The sequence below is a fragment of the Capricornis sumatraensis genome, chromosome 20 (genome assembly GCF_032405125.1).
Source record: "Capricornis sumatraensis isolate serow.1 chromosome 20, serow.2, whole genome shotgun sequence".
NCBI lineage: Eukaryota > Metazoa > Chordata > Mammalia > Artiodactyla > Bovidae > Capricornis > Capricornis sumatraensis.
In genome coordinates this window covers 52797548-52819660 of record NC_091088.1, presented here as the reverse complement: position 1 = coordinate 52819660, position 22113 = coordinate 52797548, and the positions used below count along the sequence as shown (strand labels likewise).

At 39.2% G+C, this 22113-nt stretch overlaps 2 protein-coding genes across 2 annotated transcripts in view; one reads left to right on the top strand and one right to left on the bottom strand.

Annotated features, from left to right (window-relative positions):
- The window catches only part of ZNF569 (zinc finger protein 569), a 91586-nt gene that overhangs the window by 35921 nt on the left and 33552 nt on the right, over positions 1-22113 (top strand). The gene's annotated exons all lie outside the window — the stretch shown is intronic.
- On the bottom strand, positions 272-20179 carry ZNF570 (zinc finger protein 570). The gene is made up of 4 exons (XM_068991971.1): positions 20147-20179; positions 15753-15879; positions 15338-15433; positions 272-1626 (listed from the first exon to the last, which is right to left on the bottom strand). Exons 1-4 carry the CDS (start codon positions 20177-20179, stop codon positions 272-274), a joined length of 1611 nt encoding a protein of 536 aa, XP_068848072.1.

Here is a 22113-nt window from a genome sequence, read left to right as displayed (position 1 = left end):
TATTAATTTTTGAGAGTTTGATATTGAAACTCCAACTAAAAGTCTTAATTTATCTATTTTAAAAAATAATTGTAATATATAGTGGAACTATATAACTTTGTTTTGTATTTTCCAAGTCTCCTGTAAATGTGTTATCATACTTTGATAATTTAAAAATTAAAAAAAAGAGAGAGCTATAGAGTGATCCATGTGAGATGAGTCTTAAACTGGGATGGCAATATTAGGGATAGAGAAAATTGAGTATAAATTCCAAAAGTATTTATGAAATAGTCTACAGGACTTGGTGATTGACTGGATTGGGTGGTGAGAGTGACTCCCCAAGATGGATTCTCTGATGATGAGCAAGGTGTGCATGCTGCCTGAAAGTTTTCTTGCATTCCTTACATTCATAGGGTCTCTCTCCAGTATGAATTCTCTGGTGTTGGGCAAGGGATCCACAGTAACTAAAAGCCTTTCCACAAACATTACATTCATAAGGCTTCTCTCCAGTATGAACTCTCTGATGTTGAGTAAGGGATGAATCATTGCTAAAAGCCTTCCCACATTTAATACATTCATAGGGTTTCTCTCCAGTATGAACTCTCTGATGTTGAGCAAGGTAGGCAATCTGGCTGAATGCTTTCCTACATTGCTGACATTTATAAGGTTTTTCTCCAGTATGAATTCTCTGATGTTGAGCAAGGTGTGAATTCTGGCTGAAAGCCTTCCCACATTCCTTACATTCATAGGGTCTCTCTCCAGTATGTATTCTCTGATGTACAGTAAGGTATGCACGAAGGCTAAATGCTTTCCCGCAGACATTGCATTCATAAGGTTTCTCACCAGTATGAACTCTCTGGTGTTGAGCAATAGATGATCTATTGCTAAATGCTTTCCCACATTCAATACATTCATAGGGTTTCTCTCCAGTATGGACTCTCTGATGTTGAGCAAGGTAAGCAAATTGGCTGAAGGCTTTCCTACACACCTTGCATTCATAAGGTTTTTCTCCAGTATGAACTCTCAGGTGTTGAACAAGGTGTGCATTCTGACTGAAGGCTTTCCTACATTCCTTACACTCATAAGGTTTTTCTCCAGTATGAATCCTCTGATGTTGAACAAGATTTGATCTCTGGCTGAATGCTTTCCCACATTCTACACATTTATAGGGTTTCTCTCCAGTATGAATTCTTTGATGAAGAGTAAGGGATGAGCTCTGGCTGAAGACTTTTTCACAGTCATTACATTTCAAAAGTTTCTTCTCTGTATAGATACTCTTGGGCTTAATGGCAATTAATTTTTTTTTAAAGCTTTTATGTGTGTTATGTTTATATACTTTCTCCTCTTTGGGGATTATCTGTTGTGTATGAAGTAGTGTGTTGGGATGGAAACTTCTCCAAGTTTTGTTATATTCTTGTCCTCTTTCATCAACAAGGGCTTCTTCATGAGTGATTGTCTCTACCTTGAAACATGCTTTCTGATTCATTGGTTGCCCTTCAAGATGACCCTCACATTTCCATTCTTCTTTCAAACTGGAGTACTCAAGGCCATAGCTTGTAAGTTTTTCTATTACCTTCTGAGATGATTGTGGTTCATAAATGTCCTGCTTTGGGGTTAATTCTTCAGTCTCACACATAGATTCCCAGTCTGAAAAATAATAATAATAAAAGAATTCTCCTCTATTAAGTACCAGAAGGTACATTTATAAAAGTGCATCTATAAAGGATGTGCATTTAACAGCAAATAAGACCCATAAGAACACTGGTTTTTGTAGTTCTGAAGAGTGCAAAAACAATAACTGAGAATAAGTCATGGAGTAACTGGAGGAGAAGAGTGGAGAAGACTTTTCAAAGTCCCTTCGACTGCAAGGAGGTCAAACCAGTCAGTCCTAAAGGAAATCAACCCTGAATATTCATTGGAAAGACTGATACTAGAAGGTCCAACACTTTGGCCACTAAGAGCCGACTCACTGGAAAAGACCCTGATACTGGGAAAGATAGAGGGCATGAGGAGAAGGGGGCAACAGACGATGAGATGGTTGGATGGCATCACTGACTCAATGGACATGAGTCTGAGCAAATTCCAGGAGACGATGATGGACAGGGAGGTCTGACGTGCTGTTGTCCATGGTGTCACGACCGAGTGGCTGAACCACAACGACAAACTCGAGGAGGAATGATTAGAATTATAAGGAAATCAATACAGTAAATCATAGGTCAATAAGGATTTGTGTAGGTGGTTGGACCTGGTTATAATTTTATACATGTATGAATAATACAGGAACTGAAATAATCTCCATTCTTACAGTTACTTCTTTCAAGAACATTCACTGAACCTTGTGCCAGATACTATTCTATACGCTTGCAGTTTCATTTCAGAAAGAAATGAAGATCCTTACCTTCATGGATCTTACACTCTTGGGGAGACCAGAATTAAATGCTAAATAAGTAAATTTTATTGTATGTTAGAAGGTACTAAGTGCTATGGAAAAAGAAAAACAGGGTAAGAGAGATCAGGAGTGATGGTGAAGTCAAAGGAGGGAATCATTAATAAGTTTACACTGAAGCAGAAAAGATGGCGGAGGAATAGGACGGGAAGACCACCACTTTCTCCCTCACAAATTCCTCAAAAGAACATTTCAACGCTGAGCAAACTCCACAAAACAACTTTTGTAGGCTGGCAGAGGACATGAGGCAACCAGAAAAGCAGACCATTGTCTTCAAAAACAGGTAGGAAAAAATATAAAAGACAAAAAAGGAGACAAAGGAGGTGGGGAGGGAGCTCTGTCCCGGGAAGGGAAGCCCGTCCTGGGAAGGGAATTTTAAGAAGAGAGGTTTCCAAACACCAGGAAACACTCTCCCTGCCGAGTCTGTGGCGAGCCTTGGAAACACAGAGGGCAACATAACAGGAAGGGAAAAATAAATAAATAATTAAAACCATCAGATTACAAGCCCAACAGTAACTCCCCCAGCGGAAAAGCAGCACAGACGCCTGCATCCGCCACAAGCAAGTGGGGGCAGGGCAGGGAAGCGCGGGAGGCGTGGGCTGCAGTGCTTTGTAAGAATCTGGCAGGAACGCCCCATGCGCAACCAGAACGATCTAACTTGGGCTAGCAAACCAGACTGTGGGATAGCTACCGCATGAAAAGCTCGAACATAAGACACCGCCAGGACCGAGCACAGAACAAAGGATGGAACGGAAAAAGCCGGCTGCAGACCATCCCCCGCCGGGGACAGGCAGCCAGAGCCGTAAGGACTGGAAAGGGGCAATCGCAGACCCAGAGAGACTTTACTTACCTAACTGCAAGCAGGCTTCTTTGCTAAGACTTCTGGGGGTGCTGGATAGTCACCATCTGCCTCACAAGGGGCACCAGCGGTCCACCCAGAAAACTGAGCAGCAGAGGCAGAAAAGGCGACAAGTCGCAGCGATCGCGCTTGCCAAACTCCTGAGCTGCTTGGACCGGAGAAGGGCACAAAACACAGTCCCAACCGAATCTGTGCCTCTGAGGGCTACCTGAGCGCCGAATCTAAGCGGCTTAGACCGGGGAAGTGCACGCAGCCTAGGGCCGGCCTCAGAAGTTTCCCGGCTGAGCATCGTAGAGCCGGAGCGGTTTGTGCGCCGCGAGAAGGCACAGGTCAAGTGGGGCTGAGACACTGTGTGCACATGACAGTGCTATATGTCTGCAGCATCCCTCCCTCCCCACAGCGCGACTGAACTAGTGAGCCTAAAAAACCACCAAACAGAAGAAGTTAAACAGAGGGAACCGCCTTGGAAGTGACCCCACACTGCCCACAACATCAGAGAAGGGCCAGATATATTTTTACTATTTTTAAAATCATTCCTTTTTTTTTTCTAACTTTTTTAAAAATTGTTAAGTCTTTTATTTCTCCTCTAATTTTTATTTCTATAACCTACTATTACTATTTTAAAAAAAAAAGACTTTTTTTTTTTTTTTTTTAAGGCAAACACCATATATAGTCTTTGGGTGGTTGTTGGTGTGTTTTTTGTTTTTTTGTTTTTTAATAATTCTTGGTTTTGTTTTTTTTTACTCTCTCTTTTTTTTCTTTCTTCCTTTTTCCTTCTGCTTCTTTTCTTTAATATTGTATTTTTGAAAATCCAACCTCTACTCTAGATTTTTAATCTTTGTTCTTTGGTGTTTTTTGTCAATTTTGTACATTTAAAAACCCAAACTTCACTACCCAATTTTACCTGAGAGCAAGATTACTGGCTTGACCACTCTCTCCTCCTTTGGGCTCTCCTTTTTCTCCACCAGGTGGCCTCTGTCTCTTTCCTCCCCCATCTCTTCTCTATCCAACTCTGTGAATCTCTGTGTGTTCCAGACGGTAGAGAACACCTAGGGAACTGGTTACTGGCAGAATTTGTCTCTCTCCTTCTCATTCCTCTCTCTTATCCTCCTGGCCACCTCTGTCTACTTCCTCCCTCTCCTCTTCCCTGTATAACTCCGTAAATACCTCTGAGCAGTCCAGACTATAGAGCACACATAAGGAAGTGACTACTGGCTAGCTTGCTCTCTCCTCTTTTGATCTCACCGCATCTCATTCCAGTCACCTCTAACTACCCCCTCCCTCTTCTCTTCTCCTTGTAACTCAGGGAACCTCTCTGAGTGTCCTTCCATGCGGAGAAACTTTTCATCTTTAACCAAGATGTTTTATCATCGGTGCTGTATAGATGGAGAAGTCTAGAGGCTACTGTAAAAATAAAACTGAAAACCAGAAGCAGGAGGCTTAAGTCCAAAGCCTGAAAACATTAGAGAACTCTTGAATTCAGGGAACATTAAGCAATAGGAGCTCATCAAATGCCTCCATACCTACACTGAAACCAAGCTCCACTCAAGGGCCAACAAGTTCCAGAACAAGACATACCACGCAAATTCTCCAGCAACACAGGAACACTCCCCTGAGCTTCAATATATAGGCAGCTCAAAGTTATTCCAAAACCTTTGATGTCTCATAACCCATTATTGGTCACTCCACTGCACTCCAGAGAGAAGAAACCCAGCTCCACCCACCAGAACTCCAACACAAGCCTTCCTAACCAGGAAACCTTGACAAGCCACTGATAGAACCCCACCCACAGTGAGGAAGCTCCATAATAAACAGAACTCCACAAATTACCAGAATATAAAAAGGCCACCCCAAACACAGCAATATAACCAAGATGAAGACACAGAGGAATACTCAGCAGGTAAAGGAACAGGAGAGTTGCCCACCAAACCAAACAAAAGAGGAAGAGGTAGGGAATCTACCTGAGAAAGAATTCCAAATATTGATAGTGAAAATGATCCAAAATCTTGAAATCAAAATGGAATCACAGATAAACAGCCTAGAGACAAGGATTGAGAAGATGCAAGAAAGGTTTAACAAGGACCTAGAAGAAATAAAAAAGAGTCAATATATAATGAATAATGCAATAAATGAGATCAGAAACACTCTGGAGGCAACAAATAGTAGAATAACGGAGGCAGATGATAGGATTAGTGAAATAGAAGATAGATTGGTAGAAATAAATGAATCAGAGAGGAAAAAAGAAAAATGCATTAAAAGAAATGAGGACAATCTCAGAGACCTCCAGGACAATATGAAACGCTCCAACATTCGAATTATAGGAGTCCCAGAAGAAGAAGACAAAAAGAAAGACCATGAGAAAATCCTTGAGGAGATAATAGTTGAAAACTTCCCTAAAATGGGGAAGGAAATAATCACCCAAGTCCAAGAAACCCAGAGAGTTCCAAATAGGATAAACCCAAGGCGAAACACCCCAAGACACATATTAATCAAATTAACAAAGATCAAACACAAAGAACAAATATTAAAAGCAGCAAGGGAAAAACAACAAATAACACACAAGGGGATTCCCATAAGGATAACAGCTGATCTTTCAATAGAAGCTCTTCAGGCCAGGAGGGAATGGCAAGACATACTTAAAGTGATGAAAGAAAATAACCTACAGCCCAGATTACTGTACCCAGCAAGGATCTCATTCAAATACGAAGGAGAAATCAAAAGCTTAACAGACAAGCAAAAGCTGAGAGAATTCAGCACTACCAAACCAGCTCTCCAACAAATGCTAAAGGATATTCTCTAGATAGGAAACACAAAAAGGGTGTATAAACCTGAACCCAAAACAATAAAGTAAATGGTAACGGGATCATACTTATCAATAATTACCTTAAACGTAAATGGGTTGAATGCCCCAACCAAAAGGCAAAGACTGGCTGAATGGATACAAAAACAAGACCCCTCTATATGCTGCTTACAAGAGACCCACCTCAAGACAAGGGACACATACAGACTGAAAGTGAAGGGCTGGAAAAAGATACACCATGCAAATAGAGACCAAAAGAAAGCAGGAGTGGCAATACTCATATCCGATAAAATAGACTTTAAAACAAAGGCTGTGAAAAGAGACAAAGAAGGCCACTACATAATGATCAAAGGATCAATCCAAGAAGAAGATGTAACAATTATAAATATATATGCACCCAATATAGGAGCACCACAATATGTAAGACAAATGCTAACAAGTATGAAAGGGGAAATCAACAATAACACAATAATAGTGGGAGACTTTAATACCCCACTCACACCTATGGACAGATCAACTAAACAGAAAATTAACAAAGAAACGCAAACTTTAAATGATACATTAGATCAATTAGACCTAATTGATATCTATAGGACATTTCACCCCAAAACAATGAATTTAACCTTTTTTTCAAGTGCTCACGGAACCTTCTCCAGGATAGATCACATCCTGGGCCATAAATCTAAACTTGATAAATTCAAAAAAATCGAAATCATTCCAAGCATCTTTTCTGACCATAATGCATTAAGATCAGATCTCAATTACAGGAGAAAAACTATTAAAAATTCCAACATATGGAGGTTGAACAACACACTTCTGAATAACCAACAAATCACAGAAGAAATCAAAAAAGAAATCAAAATATGCATAGAAACTAATGAAAATGAAAACACAACAACCCAAAACCTGTGGGACACTATAAAAGCAGTGCTAAGGGGAAAGTTCATAGCAATACAGGCATACCTCAAGAAACAAGAAAAAAGTCAAATAAATAACCTAACTCTACAACTAAAGCAACTAGAAAAGGAAGAATTGGAGAACCCCAGAGTTAGTAGAGGGAAAGAAATCTTAAAAATTAGGGCAGAAATAAATGCAAAAGAAACAAAAGAGACCACAGCAAAAATCAACAAAGCCAAAAGCTGGTTCTTTGAAAGGATAAATAAAATTGACAAACCATTAGCCAGATTCATCAAGAAGCAAAGAGAGAAAAATCAAATCAATAAAATTAGAAATGAAAATGGAGAGATCACAACAGACAACACAGAAATACAAAGGATCATAAGAGACTACTATCAGCAGTTATATGCCAATAAAATGGACAACGTGGAAGAAATGGACAAATTCTTAGAAAAGTACAATTTTCCAAAACTGAACCAGGAAGAAATAGAAAATCTTAACAGACCCATCACAAGCACGGAAATTGAAACTGTAATCAGAAATCTTCCAGCAAACAAAAGCCCAGGTCCAGACGGCTTCACAGCTGAATTCTACCAAAAATTTCGAGAAGAGCTAACACCTATCCTACTCAAACTCTTCCAGAAAATTGCAGAGGAAGGTAAACTTCCAAACTCATTCTATGAGGCCACCATCACCCTAATACCAAAACCTGACAAAGATGCTACAAAAAAAGAAAACTACAGGCCAATATCACTGATGAACATAGATGCAAAAATCCTCAACAAAATTCTAGCAATCAGAATCCAACAACACATTAAAAAGATCATACACCATGACCAAGTGGGCTTTATCCCAGGGATGCAAGGATTCTTCAATATCCGCAAATCAATCAATGTAATTCACCACATTAACAAATTGAAAAATAAAAGCCATATGATTATCTCAATAGATGCAGAGAAGGCCTTTGACAAAATTCAACATCCATTTATGATAAAAACTCTCCAGAAAGCAGGAATAGAAGGAACATACCTCAACATAATAAAAGCTATATATGACAAACCCACAGCAAACATTATCCTCAATGGTGAAAAATTGAAAGCATTTCCTCTAAAGTCAGGAACAAGACAAGGGTGCCCACTTTCACCGCTACTATTTAACATAGTTCTGGAAGTTTTGGCCACAGCAATCAGAGCAGAAAAAGAAATAAAAGGAATCCAAATTGGAAAAGAAGAAGTAAAACTTTCACTGTTTGCAGATGACATGATCCTCTACATAGAAAACCCTAAAGACTCCACCAGAAAATTACTAGAGCTAATCAATGAATATAGTAAAGTTGCAGGATATAAAATCAACACACAGAAATCCCTTGCATTCCTATACACTAATAATGAGAAAGTAGAAAAAGAAATTCCATTCACCATTGCAATGAAAAGAATAAAATACTTAGGAATATATCTACCTAAAGAAACTAAAGACCTATATATAGAAAACTATAAAACACTGATGAAAGAAATCAAAGAGGACACTAATAGATGGAGAAATATACCATGTTCATGGATCGGAAGAATCAATATACTGAAAATGAGTATACTACCCAAAGCAACTTACAAATTCAATGCAATCCCTATCAAGCTACCAGCCATATTTTTCACAGAACTAGAACAAATAATTTCAAGATTTGTATGGAAATACAAAAAACCTCGAATAGCCAAAGCAATCTTGAGAAAGAAGAATGGAACTGGAGGAATCAACTTGCCTGACTTCAGGCTCTACTACAAAGCCACAGTCATCAAGACAGTATGGTACTGGTACAAAGACAGACATATAGATCAATGGAACAAAATAGAAAGCCCAGAGATAAATCCACACACATATGGACACCTTATCTTTGACAAAGGAGGCAAGAATATACAATGGAGTAAAGACAATCTCTTTAACAAGTGGTGCTGGGAAAACTGGTCAACCACTTGTAAAAGAATGAAACTAGATCACTTTCTAACACTGCACACAAAAATAAACTCAAAATGGATTAAAGATCTAAATGTAAGACCAGAAACTATAAAACTCCTAGAGGAGAACGTAGGCAAAACACTCTCCGACATAAACCACAGCAGGATCCTCTATGATCCACCCCCCAGAATTCTGGAAATAAAAGTAAAAATAAACAAATGGGATCTAATTAAAATTAAAAGCTTCTGCACAACAAAGGAAAATATAAGCAAGGTTAAAAGACAGCCTTCTGAATGGGAGAAAATAATAGCAAATGAAGCAACTGACAAACAACTAATCTCAAAAATATACAAGCAACTTATGCAGCTCAATTCCAGAAAAATAAACGACCCAATCAAAAAATGGGCCAAAGAACTAAATAGACATTTCTCCAAAGAAGACGTACGGATGGCTAACAAACACATGAAAAGATGCTCAACATCACGCATTATTAGAGAAATGCAAATCAAAACCACAATGAGGTACCACTTCACACCAGTCAGAATGGCTGCGATCCAAAAATCTGCAAGCAATAAATGCTGGAGAGGGTGTGGAGAAAAGGGAACCCTCCTACACTGTTGGTGGGAATGCAAACTAGTACAGCCACTATGGAGAACAGTGTGGAGATTCCTTAAAAAATTGCAAATAGAACTACCTTATGACCCAGCAATCCCACTGCTGGGCATACACACCAAGGAAACCAGAATTGAAAGAGACACATGTACCCCAATGTTCATCGCAGCACTGTTTATAATAGCCAGGACATGGAAACAACCTAGATGTCCATCAGCAGATGAATGGATAAGAAAGCTGTGGTACATATACACAATGGAGTATTACTCAGCCGTTAAAAAGAATTCATTTGAATCAGTTCTGATGAGATGGATGAAACTGGAGCCGATTATACAGAGTGAAGTAAGCCAGAAAGAGAAACACCAATACAGTATACTAACACATATATATGGAATTTAGAAAGATGGCAATGACGACCCTGTATGCAAGACAGCAAAAAAGACACAGATGTGTATAACGGACTTTTGGACTCAGAGGGAGAGGGAGAGGGTGGGATTATTTGGGAGAATGGCATTGTAACAGGTATACTATCATGTAAGAATCGAATCGCCAGTCTATGTCCGACACAGGATACAGCATGCTTGGGGCTGGTGCACGGTGATGACCCAGAGAGATGTTATGGGGAGGGAGGTGGGAGGGGGGTTCAAGTTTGGGAACGCATGTACACCCGTGGTGGATTCATGTCAATGTGTGGCAAAACCAACACAGTATTGTAAAGTAAAATAAAGTAAAAAAAAAAAAAAAATTCTAGAAAAGGCAAACTGTAATGACAGAAAGAAGGTAAATGATTGCATGGGGTGGGGTGGAGTTAGGGATGAATTACAGAGGGAAACTTCAGGGGATGGATAGTGTAGTTCTGACTGGAGTCTGGTTTCCTGGGTGTATATGTGTGTCAGAGGTGGTCAAATTACCCAGCCTGTAGAGGAGCAGTTTATTTTACTTTGATCATATCTTAATAAATTGGGAAGTATTCCTCAATTAATACAAAAAAAATAAAAAAGAAAAAAAGAAAACAATAACTTTAATAAATTTGAAAACTTACATTAGAAGTATAAATCTTTAGAAAAATACTGTAACTCCACAACTATAGGAGAAATAAAAAATAGCTTCTTATAACAGAAATTGAATTATTAAATTCTTTTCATACATAAAAAATCCCAGGCCAAGATGAACAGACATCCAAAAACAAACATTTTTTATTTTACCCAAAATCTTCTAAGGAAGAAAAAGATTTTTATGAGATTAGGACAACTTTGATTCTAAGATCTGACAAGGAATACACAAAAGGAAAATTGAAGGCCAATCTCACTGACAAACACAGATGCAAAAAACCTAAAGAAAATATTGGCACATAGCAACTAGCTATGAATGGAAAAGATAAAGTATAGGTCTGTCTCAGGAATACAAGATTGGTTCAATACTAAAAATATAATTCACTACATAAGAAAACATCATCTAATCACCTACAGATATAGAAAAATATTTATTGAAATTCAAAAGCTTTCTACAGTCAAAACTCTTAACAAATGGTAATCAAAGGGTATCTACCAGAAACCTTTAAACATCAGAATTATTAATAACAAAATATTACAGCCTAGGTGGCACAGTGGTAAAGAACCTGCCTGCCAATGCAGCAGACGTGAGTTCAATCCCTGGGTTGGGAAGATCCTCTGGAGGACGGCATGGCAGCCTACTCCAGTATTCTTGCCTGGAGAATCCCCATGGACAGAGGAGCCTCATGGGCTTACAGTTCATAAGGTTGAAAAGAGTCAGACATGACTGAAGTGACTTACACTTCAGTGTATATGCTTTGAAGCATATACAAAGCACTTCAATTGAGACCAGAAATTGATAAAAATACCTGCCATCACTACTTTGATTCATACTGTATTGTCGATCTAAGGATAATAGAAAAAAGAAATTAAGGATTAAGAATTTAAAGTGAAGAAACTGCCATTATTTACAGACATACCCACCCACAGAAAAAGTAAAGGAAATCTAAAAATTATTAATAGTAATACAAGTTTTCCAATGTTGCTAGATATAAGGTCAAAGTATAAAAGTTAATTTTATTTCTGTGTATGAGCAACAAACTGAAAACACAGAGAACATTTAACACAGGAACAAAATTTAAATGTCTAGAAATTAATCTAATAGTAGATGTGTGTGGCCTTTATAGAGAAAATTATAAAACACATTGAAAGAATTAAAAAATCTTAGTAAACAGAAAGATAAACTATGTTTACAAATAGAAAAAAAAAATCCAAAATCAGTATGTAGAATAAATAAAATTTAAACCAAAAGCCAATAGCTTTTTGTTGTTTTCTGGTGGAAACTAACACGCTGACCTAAACTTCAGTGAGATGTCCAAAGGGCAAATTCTGAAGAATATAAAGAAGGTATAGGCACTTACTCTAACAAATGTTCAGTTTTTACATTAAAATATTTTTTTAAGATAGTGTGGTACTTTTAAGAGAGAGGGGACATACGTATACCTATGGCTGATTCACACTGATATATGGCAGAAACCAACACAATACTATGAAGCAACTATCCTCCAATTAAAAATAAATAAAATTTTAAAAAAGATAGTGTGGTACTGGTGAAAGGAAACAGAATCAATGGAATGGAACAGATATCAAAATCAGATTCATAAATATACTATTATGTTGGCCAAAAAGTTCATTTGGGTTTTCTGTGGCATCTTACTAAAAATCCAAACGAAGATTTTGGCCAACCCAATATAACCTGATATATTAAGACGTAAACATTCAGGACAATAAGCAAAGAAAGCTCACTTCTTCAGTAAATGTCTAGGACATTTGGTTTTCCATAAGGAGTAGAAATTAAATACTTCAATCTCAATTTTTAGACTATGGCACTAAATGTAAAGAAGAATCTTTAGAGGACAGTTTGAGAATACCCATATGACTTCAGAATGCAGAAAGGTTTCTTAAAATATCAAAAATCATAGGCTACACAAATCAAAACTACAATGAGATATCATCTCATACCTGTCAGAATGGTCATCATTAAAAAGACCAGAAATAACAAATGATGGTGAGAATGTGAAGAAAATGGAACCCTCTTACACTGTTGGTGGGATGTAAATTGGTACAGCCACTGTGGAAAACAGTACAGAGGTTCCTCAGAAAACTAAATATGATCAGAAAACTACCGTATGATCTAGCAATTCCATTCCTGGGTATATATCCAAAGAAAATGAAAACATCAATTCAAATAGATACAAGGAGCATTGTTTACAACAGCCTGTCTGTTCATTAACAGATGAATGGATAAAGATATGACATACTGGGAGTGTAAGACTTAGTGCTTTCACTGCCAAAGGCCCAGGTTTGAACCCTGATTGGGGAACTAAGATCCTACTAGTTGCACAGTGTGGCCAAATAAATAAATAAAAGCAACAAGGATGTATTGTATAGCACAGGGAGGATAGTCAATATTTTATAATAACTTTAAATGAAGTATAATCTATAAAAATACTGAATCACTATGTTGTATACCTGAAATATATGTACATCAACAATACCTCATAAAAATATATATATCTCTAAAACTGAACAAAGGACTGAGCTGGCACTTAACAGAAGAGGAAGTCAAAATAGCCTTTTATAAATATAAAAAGATCCCAAATATTTTTTAGTAATCAAGGAAATTCAGATGACAAGTATAAGTATATATTTCACATATGTCAAATTTGCAAAAAATTTTAAATTTGTTAATTCTCAGTCTGGAGCAATGAATACTCTCACACACAGCTATTACAAATGTAAGTTAGTACAAGTAATCTGGAAAGTAAAATAGCATTATGCAATAAATTCCTGGCTATATTCTCTACATGAACTCCAGCATATGTGCACCATCAGTCACACATAATAAGGTTCATAGCAGTAACATTTATAATAACAGAAGACTGAAACAATTCAAATGCCCTTCAGTGGATAAATTAAGATTTTCACAGTGGAATATATTACATTTCAGTGAATCTGAGGAATATAATTTTGAGTTGAAAAAGTCAGAATTACCAGCACAATTTATTTCCATTTTCATCAGAAAATTGAAAATATGCAAATATAAATATTTTGCTTAGGGATATATGTCGCAAAACTACAAAGAAAAGTCAAGAAATGATAAGCAAAGTTGTAGGATAATGGTTACTCTAGTGAGGGGTAGGGATGGGCTAAAAGTAGGGAGTGATACATCACTAAGAAGGGACCCTCAAAGGCCTAAAATGGCACTGATAATCTTCTATTTCTTAAGTTAAGAAGTAGGTACATTTTTCTGTTATATTATTAAACTACATATTTAGGCCAATATATATTTATGTGTATAATTTATTTAATAATAATAATTAATAAAATTTAGCCATGTCTTCTTTGACACTACAGTTCCACATCAAAATTTTTTCTTAGAAATCTGAACAAGAACATAAAATTTGAGGAGAGGTAGTCGAGATGGGGGTGGAATGAGATGGGGAGTAGTGTTGACAGAGACATTTACAGAGACCCTAATTTTCTTCTGAATTTTAGTCTTCCATTTTACCTGAATGCATCCTATGTCTGTATGAAAATCATTCCTATACCACAAAGCTGAACTCTTAACTTCTTCTCTCTTAGATGTTTTCTAGCTTCTAACCTGTGTTTTTATTAAAGACTATCTTCTCAATTAACCAGATTCCTCTCTCACCTCTCTCTGAGCTTCCTTTATGTCAGCTTTCTTTTTATGTATGCTGTTTACAGCTATATTGCATTTCTTCTACAAGCTTATCAGTTATTTGATTTTTTACATTTTTGTATAACACCTTAGCATCTTGCAAGTACTCTGTTTAAAGTACAAATTCAATAACCTTGATTAAAAGAATATGAATGAACTGACCATTAAGAGAAAAATGAGACATTCAGAGATAAATTACCAATATTATAATACTAGTAGCTAACAGCTTTTGAGCTCATAATATGAGATAGGAACTGTTGAAAGCACTTTAAAAATATTATCCTAGTTTACAGATGAGAAAACAAAGGCACAGAGAGATTAAGTCAGTTGCTCAAATTTTCACTTCATGTAGGTGTCAGGGTTTGAACTTTACTTTGGTGTTACAGCTGTGCATAGAGCTCAAAAGGTCATCAGATTAGGAAAAGATTCTTTTTTTTTTCCTTTGGATGTTGAAAGCTTTATTTTGAAATTTCACGCAGACAGAAGATGGAGGGCCAGACACAGGGCTGAGGGAGGCTTGTGCACCTGAGCTTGGTAAAGACTGGAAGAGGGGACTTCCCTTGTGGTCCAGTGGTTAAGAATCTGCATTCCAATTCAGTGGATGCAAAGATCCCATAGGCTGAGGAGCAAATAAGCACCACAGCTACTGGGCCCCCAAGCTCTAGGGCCCATGCTCTGAAACAAGAGAAACCTGTATACTGCAATGAGAAGCCTTTGCACTGCAACAAGAGAAGCTCTTGAGCCGAAACTAGAGAAAGCATGTGTGCTGCAACAAAGACCCAGCTCAGCCAAAATTAAAACAAAACAGAACAGAAAGGCTGAAAGATGCTTATGAAACTAGAAAAGGAAGTACACTCAGAGAAGAGGGGGTAAAGTGGGCAAGGAGAGACAGTTCAGAATATCAGCTTTCGGAGAACAACCTCAAAGGACTCAAGTTTCTACTAAGACCTAGAACATTTGAGAGGAACATGCCAACAGCAGAGTGAAGAGGTGCTACCTTTGAGTCAAGCTGGGCTGTACCCTGCAAAGGTTTTTGCGTGCCTATTTCCTCTTCACTCACCTGAGCACAAGTCTTTTGTCATCTCTCTCTTCGCCATCCAGGGCTCCTTCCCTTGTTCCAACAATAATATCACACTTGGTTTAGAAAAGCAAAGTCCTGCGTATATGAAAAGAAACCAAATTTGGTCATGCTGTAGATATCTGGGAACTCACATCCAATTATTTGATCATTGGGGAAGAGGGGGCTTACAGTAAGCCAGAGAAAAATGTGATGAGGACATGCATACAACGGACAGGGAAACTGAAACTTCCAACACAGATTAATAACCGACCCATTCACTGCCAACTCACAAATATTAACCTGTTACTTTGGCACAGGCAGCAGACATTCAGCCAAACACTACAGATGCTAACCCCCAAAATCACAATGATACCCTTATGAGTAGAAGCTCAGTTTTACAAGAAGACATTCTTACCCAGTGATACCAAGATCCTGTAGTTCTCCAGCATCACATTACTGTACAGATGCCTTTGAGAAGGATTTAGGTAATCCCACTCCTCTTGGGAGAAGTCTACAGCCACATCTCTGAAGGTCACCAACTCCTGAAATGAAATAAAATAACCTTTTCTCTTCCCATACTCACCTCATTCATTCTGCCCCAGGTACACGGGGCTCCCAGATACACCTTCAGATGTGGAGAATGTTCCCCCTAGGGCTTTTGTACTTCTCAGATCATTCTGTATAAAAACAGCAGTGTTCTTATCCTAGTTCCCTATTCCCCTAACCCTGCTTATTTTTCTCCATGGTACTTAATTATTCTGTTATTTATTGTCTGCTCCCCACCTCCACTAAAATATAAAGTCCATGAGGGCAGAGTATGTTTTTGTTTTGGTCACTGCTATATCCCAGTTACAGAACAGTATCTGACATACATGAGGCTTATTTAAATATTTGCTGAATAAACTGAATTAATGAATGAATGTTTTGCAAAAGTCAGGAAGCTATAAGAGGATGTAAAATGAGACCATAAAGTGCTTACTGTATCTCCCAGAATTGTATTATACCAAGCAAAACAAATCAATTCCATTAAAATGCAAATACTTTAATCCAGAATACTTAAAATTTTGTGTGAAGAAATGAGTCTTCCATTCATAATAGTATTTTGGCCTATAGTGGCTAAGCAAAGTTCTTAAAAACCTGGAGTTTTGCTATGATTCATCTGGATTCCAGGTTTCCATAATGTGACCATCTAATGAAAACTAATATAACATAATGTGTTTGTGTGTGGGGATACATACACACATGTAAATTATTTTCTGTTTTTTTTTTTACAAAATTAGAAGAGGTGAATCTGTCAAACCAAAGATTATTTTATTGGGCATTTTATTCAATTTTGTCGTAGTTAAAAAAATTCTCTCTGCAAAATAAAGTTTGAGCAAACTCTGGGAGGTAGTGAAGGACAGAGAAGCCTGGTGTGCTGCAGCCCATGGGGTCACAAAGAGTTGGACACAACTTAGTGACTGAGCAAGAAAATTAAGTATTCTTAAAGTGTTTTTCAACACTCAGTAACTTTTTTTCTTAATTAATGAAGTAGTTTGTGAATCTCTCCCTCTTTGACCTAGCAATCAGTTCAGTTCAGTTCAGTTCAGTAGTTCAGTCATGTCTGACTCTTTGCAATAACATCCCTAATATACTGCAGAAATGTTCCTGTTTGGTTTGGTCATATACATGCTTCCAAAAATGTTTTCCTTAGCTTACATAGTTATGTATAATAAACACATAAATTTTTTATATATGATATACACAGTCTTCACTGAGTCCTTCATTTATACAGTCAATGAAAATAATTAGTGTCAATACAAGGAACTTAAATTCTAACCTTCAAATATCTGACCTCTAACAAAGAGCCTCTGAAAATATTTGACCTCTAACCAAATTCTTGGTTTCAAAATCCATTCATAATTATAATCAAACCCATCTGAAGAAACAGTTCCCTTGACTTTTTGCCTTACAGACACATCATTCTCAGCAGAGAAGACAACTTCCCCTGAGGCCTTGTCATATACTGACTGACTTATTTCTCACATCCCTTGTACTATAGCACATGGAGCTGAGGTAAGTGACCTCTTAGCTCCTTATACTTGCTTTCAGACCACTGTCCCACCCTCTTCCCTAAAATATACCTAGTTTTCCATCTCCTGAAATCAGGCTGTAGCTGTGTACGATCCCTTCTTCTTTTAATTATCTATCAGTTTCTGGTAGATACCAATTCTCTGTCATTCCTTGAACACTTTAGTATCTTGTCTCACTGTCACTTTCTCCAATGCTGCTCCCATTATACATAATCTTTGGTCACTTCAATATTCATATAAATAACCCTTCCAACAACCTGGCCTCTCAGTTCTCTCACCCCACCTTCTCCAATAAGCTTGTCCTCCACACTTCTACAGTCACTTTCATGATCATGCCCTAGACCTTGTCATCATCAGTTAGTACCAAACCCCCCCTAATCTCAATTCTCCTACTCTCACTTTTACCTCCTATATTGCAATTGTCCCCCCCGGTACCCTAATTAGGATGGGCTTCCCAGTGGCACTAGTGGTAAAGAACCCACCTGCCAATGCAGGAGACAGAAGAGACATGGGTTCAAGCCCTCGGTTGGGAAGATTCCCTGGAGGAAGGCATGGTAATCCACTCCAGTATTCTTGCCAGGAGAATCCCATGGACAGAGGAGCCTGGTGGGCTATAGTCTATGGGGTCGCAAAGAGTAGGACAGGACTGAAGTGACTTAGTATGCATACCCTAATTAGGATCATCTTTTGACCCCACTAGAACCTACAAATCGTTAATCTTACATTTTCACTGCTCTTCATTCCCACATACCCTCACATCCGAGAACAACCATTTGTTATAATCACACCCAGGCATATCCTCTCAACTTCTCTGCCCCCTTTTCACTTAACTATACTCATCTGGGCCACAGCTATCACTGAGCATACTTGGTTTCTGTACCCTGCACACCTTAATTTTTTTTAGAGAAATAATTCTAATTGGTCTCATTTAAAATTCATGATCACTAACTTCAAGTGAACTGCAATAATACATTTCTGTCTACCTACATGATACAATTCTCTAGTCCATTCATTTCCCCTACCCTCCCAAATGACCATTTGATATTTTCTTCCCTCTCCTCCATCCTTACTCTCAGCTAAAAATCTTGCTTTGTTTCACTGGAAAAAAAAAAAAAAAAAGCCATTTTAAGAGGATCTCCACAAATTCCCACAACATCTACACATTTACTGGCATGCGGGCCATACATTCTGTTTTTTAAATCTCTCTTTTTTTAATGTTTATTGAATTTGTTACTACTTCTGTTTTATGTGTTGGTTTTTTGGCTGCAAGGCATGTGGGATCTTAGCTCCGCAATCAGGGATGGAATCCATACCCCCTGCACTGGAAGGCAAAGTCTTAACCACTGGACCACCAGGGAAGTTCCTGGCCCATATACTCTAACTTGATCCTATTACTGTAAATGAACAGCCCACTTACCTAGCAAAGGTCAACCCTTCCATTTGATCCTAGACCTCAAATCCTCTCAGCTACTCAAGCACAGTCTTCCACCAATTCCCTCCTCTCTCCTCTTCATCTTCAATTTCCCTTTCTGCTGCATCTTTAAATCAGCCCACAGACACATACCTGTCCTTAAAAAACCTTTTTGACTATAGTTTTTCCTCCTATATTCCTATCACCTATTTCTCTTCTTTCCTTACAGCTAAACTATATGAAAGAGTGGTCTCTACTTTTCATCATTTCTCTCCCCGTCCTGAAGAAGAATGACATAATGTGATGTGTAACAGGAACACTGTGGCTGCTCTGTTGAAAACAGACTAAAGACAGTAAGAGTGGAAGTAGAGGGACAAGTTAAGAGAGCATAGCAACAATCCAGGTGAGGAATGATAGTTTACATCAGAATAGAAACTGGTGGTAGTAAAAAGAGGTCAGGTTCTAGATATATTTTGAAGGTAGGACAAACAACTTCCTGATGGAAGACTTTTAGCTTGAACATCTTAGATGGGAAGTATGTAAGAAGTTTCTAATTGGTTTTCCTGTTTCTATCCTTGTCCCATTCAGTTTCTTTTCAATAGCAGCCAGAGTGATCCTATTAAATGGGAATCAGATCATGCCATTCCTATGCTCCAGAACTTCCAATGGCTCATTTCACTCAGTTTGAGAAATCTGAATTTGAGGTATCCATTCCACAATCAAATGAAGATGCTGAGTGGATAGCTGGATACATGAGTCTGGATTTCTGGAGAGAGTTCTGGGCCTGTATACAGTTTGGTAGTTGTTGGCATATAGATGGTATGTAAAGCCATAAGACAGGGTGCAATCAACAAAGGAGTGAGTGTAGATAGAGCAGCAAAGGACTAAGCCCTCTTAGGTAACAGGTACTTAGTAAAAAGTTTGTGGAATGAATGAACATCTGGATGGAGACTAGAATGAAGAAGTTATTCTGTTTCTAGGGGAACAGCATTTTAGGCAGAGGGAACAGTAAGTGCAAGGCCATGAGTCCAGAATGTACTCAGTTCACTGCAAAGAAGTTACTGTGGCTACAAATGAGTGAGTGAAATACAGAGTGAGAAAAATTAGATGAGGTCACAGGGATAGCCAGGGACCAGATTATGTAGGGCCTTGCAGGTTAAGGCAAAGACTTTATCATTTGTCCAGAATGAGGTGGGAATCCACTGGAGAGTTTTAAAAAGTGACATGATTGGTCACCCAGAAGTTTCAGCAGAAGGAAAATTAATGTCCGCCTGTTTTCAAAAAGGAGGAAAATATTTCAGGAAAAAAAAAAAAACACCAACTCACCTGGTACATGGCTTTAAGAAGTCCAACAGCCATTCTTTACTTCCCTTGACTCTTTCCTGGGGAATGGCAATGTCCTTAGATGAGTGAGATGGGGAAGAGAACATGAGGAACTAGGCTTTCCTTGCGGCATCCACAATCATCAGCTGAGAATTTTTCTGCTTTTCATTCCTCTGTTGCACCCTTCCCTCCGCTAGATAGCATAATGGAGACCTAGGAATCTGCATGCAAACAATTTAACCTGTGCCCAAATCACTTCCTAATTCATTATTTAAACAAGAAATGTTTCAGATTTTACAGTTAAAAACTCCAAGTGATGCAACCATTTGCATAAAGACACAGCTAATAAATAACAGCATTAAGATCAAATAAAGGTCTTTCTGACTCCACTTTCCTTCTCCTCTCCAGTGGTAAGTGATTCTGTCTCCCCACCACTGCGCGGTTTGGGAGATCTTAGTTCCCTGACCAGGGATTGAACCCTGGCCAGGTCAGTGAGAGCACCTAGTCCTAACCACAGGACTGACAGGGAATTCCTAGGTCAGCAGGTTCTAAAATCTGGTGGCACACTGGCATCACCTGGCCAGCTTTAATAGATATTGGTGGCAGAAGAGTCTCATTCGGTCCCCGTGCTCCTAAACACACACACACACACTCACAGATAAACTACAGCGCCAACCACCATCTTGCACAGATCACAGCAGCCATGGGTACCGGCAGTTTCACCGTCACCCTCACCCATAGCCCCTAGTCGCAAATACTGTGATGGTCTCACTCACACACTCCAGTCACAAAGAGGCCGAGGACAGAGGAACAAGAGAGGCAGAAACTATCCTTCTGCCTCAACTCAGTCTCACTCTCTGTGGCACCAACCATCGCTCACTCGCACACACATAGTCACATAGATATGATGTGTACAGGCACCGCGGGTGACAGGCTCACACACCGTAAGGGAACAACCACCGTCTCACACGAAGAGTCACACAGAAAGCCAGGGGGCCAACGTCCGGGTGACCCACTTCCTTCCTACCTGCAGAACCGAACTGCCGGAAGACCAGGTCCCAGCCCGCAAGGCTCGCGTAACCTCCCCTCGGGCCCACCTCCTGGCCTGAATCTGATGGAACCCAGCCTCCGCGAGCCCGGAAAGAGGCGACTCGGCCTCCGGAGGACACAAAGGGGCACGGGCCCAGTGCTCGCGGGGGCCACTGGGAAATGTAGTCCTGACCAGAAGAAGCCTCAGCGCTCTGGAGTTCAACTGCCCTGGGAGTTTGTACCACCACCTCCTCTGCCCCAGCTTTTGCCAAGCGGACCTCTCCCTGGACTTGCAGGAGGAGCCTGCACGTCTCGATCGATTCCTCTCAGCTCTGAGGCTGGGTCCACCACAGAGACTGCGTCGAGCGTCACCCTAAACGGTCGAGATTGAAGGGCGCAGACATAAGGGGTTGATCCACCTTCCTTAGCTACGCGTCGAAGAATTACAAACCGCTTGTTAGCCTCAGGAGCCGGGGCGGGGAGGGAGGGAGCGAAGTGGGCGCGCTCTAGTGCACGCGCGTCTGCACAAAGTGCGGGAGAAGTGAGTTCCTCTGTTTGAGCTGGGGAACCTGAAGAAAGTGTGTATGGGGCAGTTGGAAATGGAATGCGCAGGTACATTGTGCTTCATCCAGTCGCTCCTTCCCCAGGGCGTTCTTTCTCAGGGAATGGTTTGCCCTGAAGACAGGAGGGGAGAGGTCAGGGTAGAGAGTGTCATCTTTTGCATATGATTCCTGAGTTTGTGATTTAGTGATGGTGGATGTGAATGTGTCCCCTCTTCCTAAAACGGCTCCTCTGTCGGGTATCTTCAAAGTTTCTTTACTCCCTACATTCAGATACAAATGTTAACTCATGAGGACTTAACCTGATTACACTCCTCCCCCCCGACACTTCATGGCTCCTTTGTTGTTGTTGTTGTTGTTGTTGTGTCAGTCGCTCAGTCG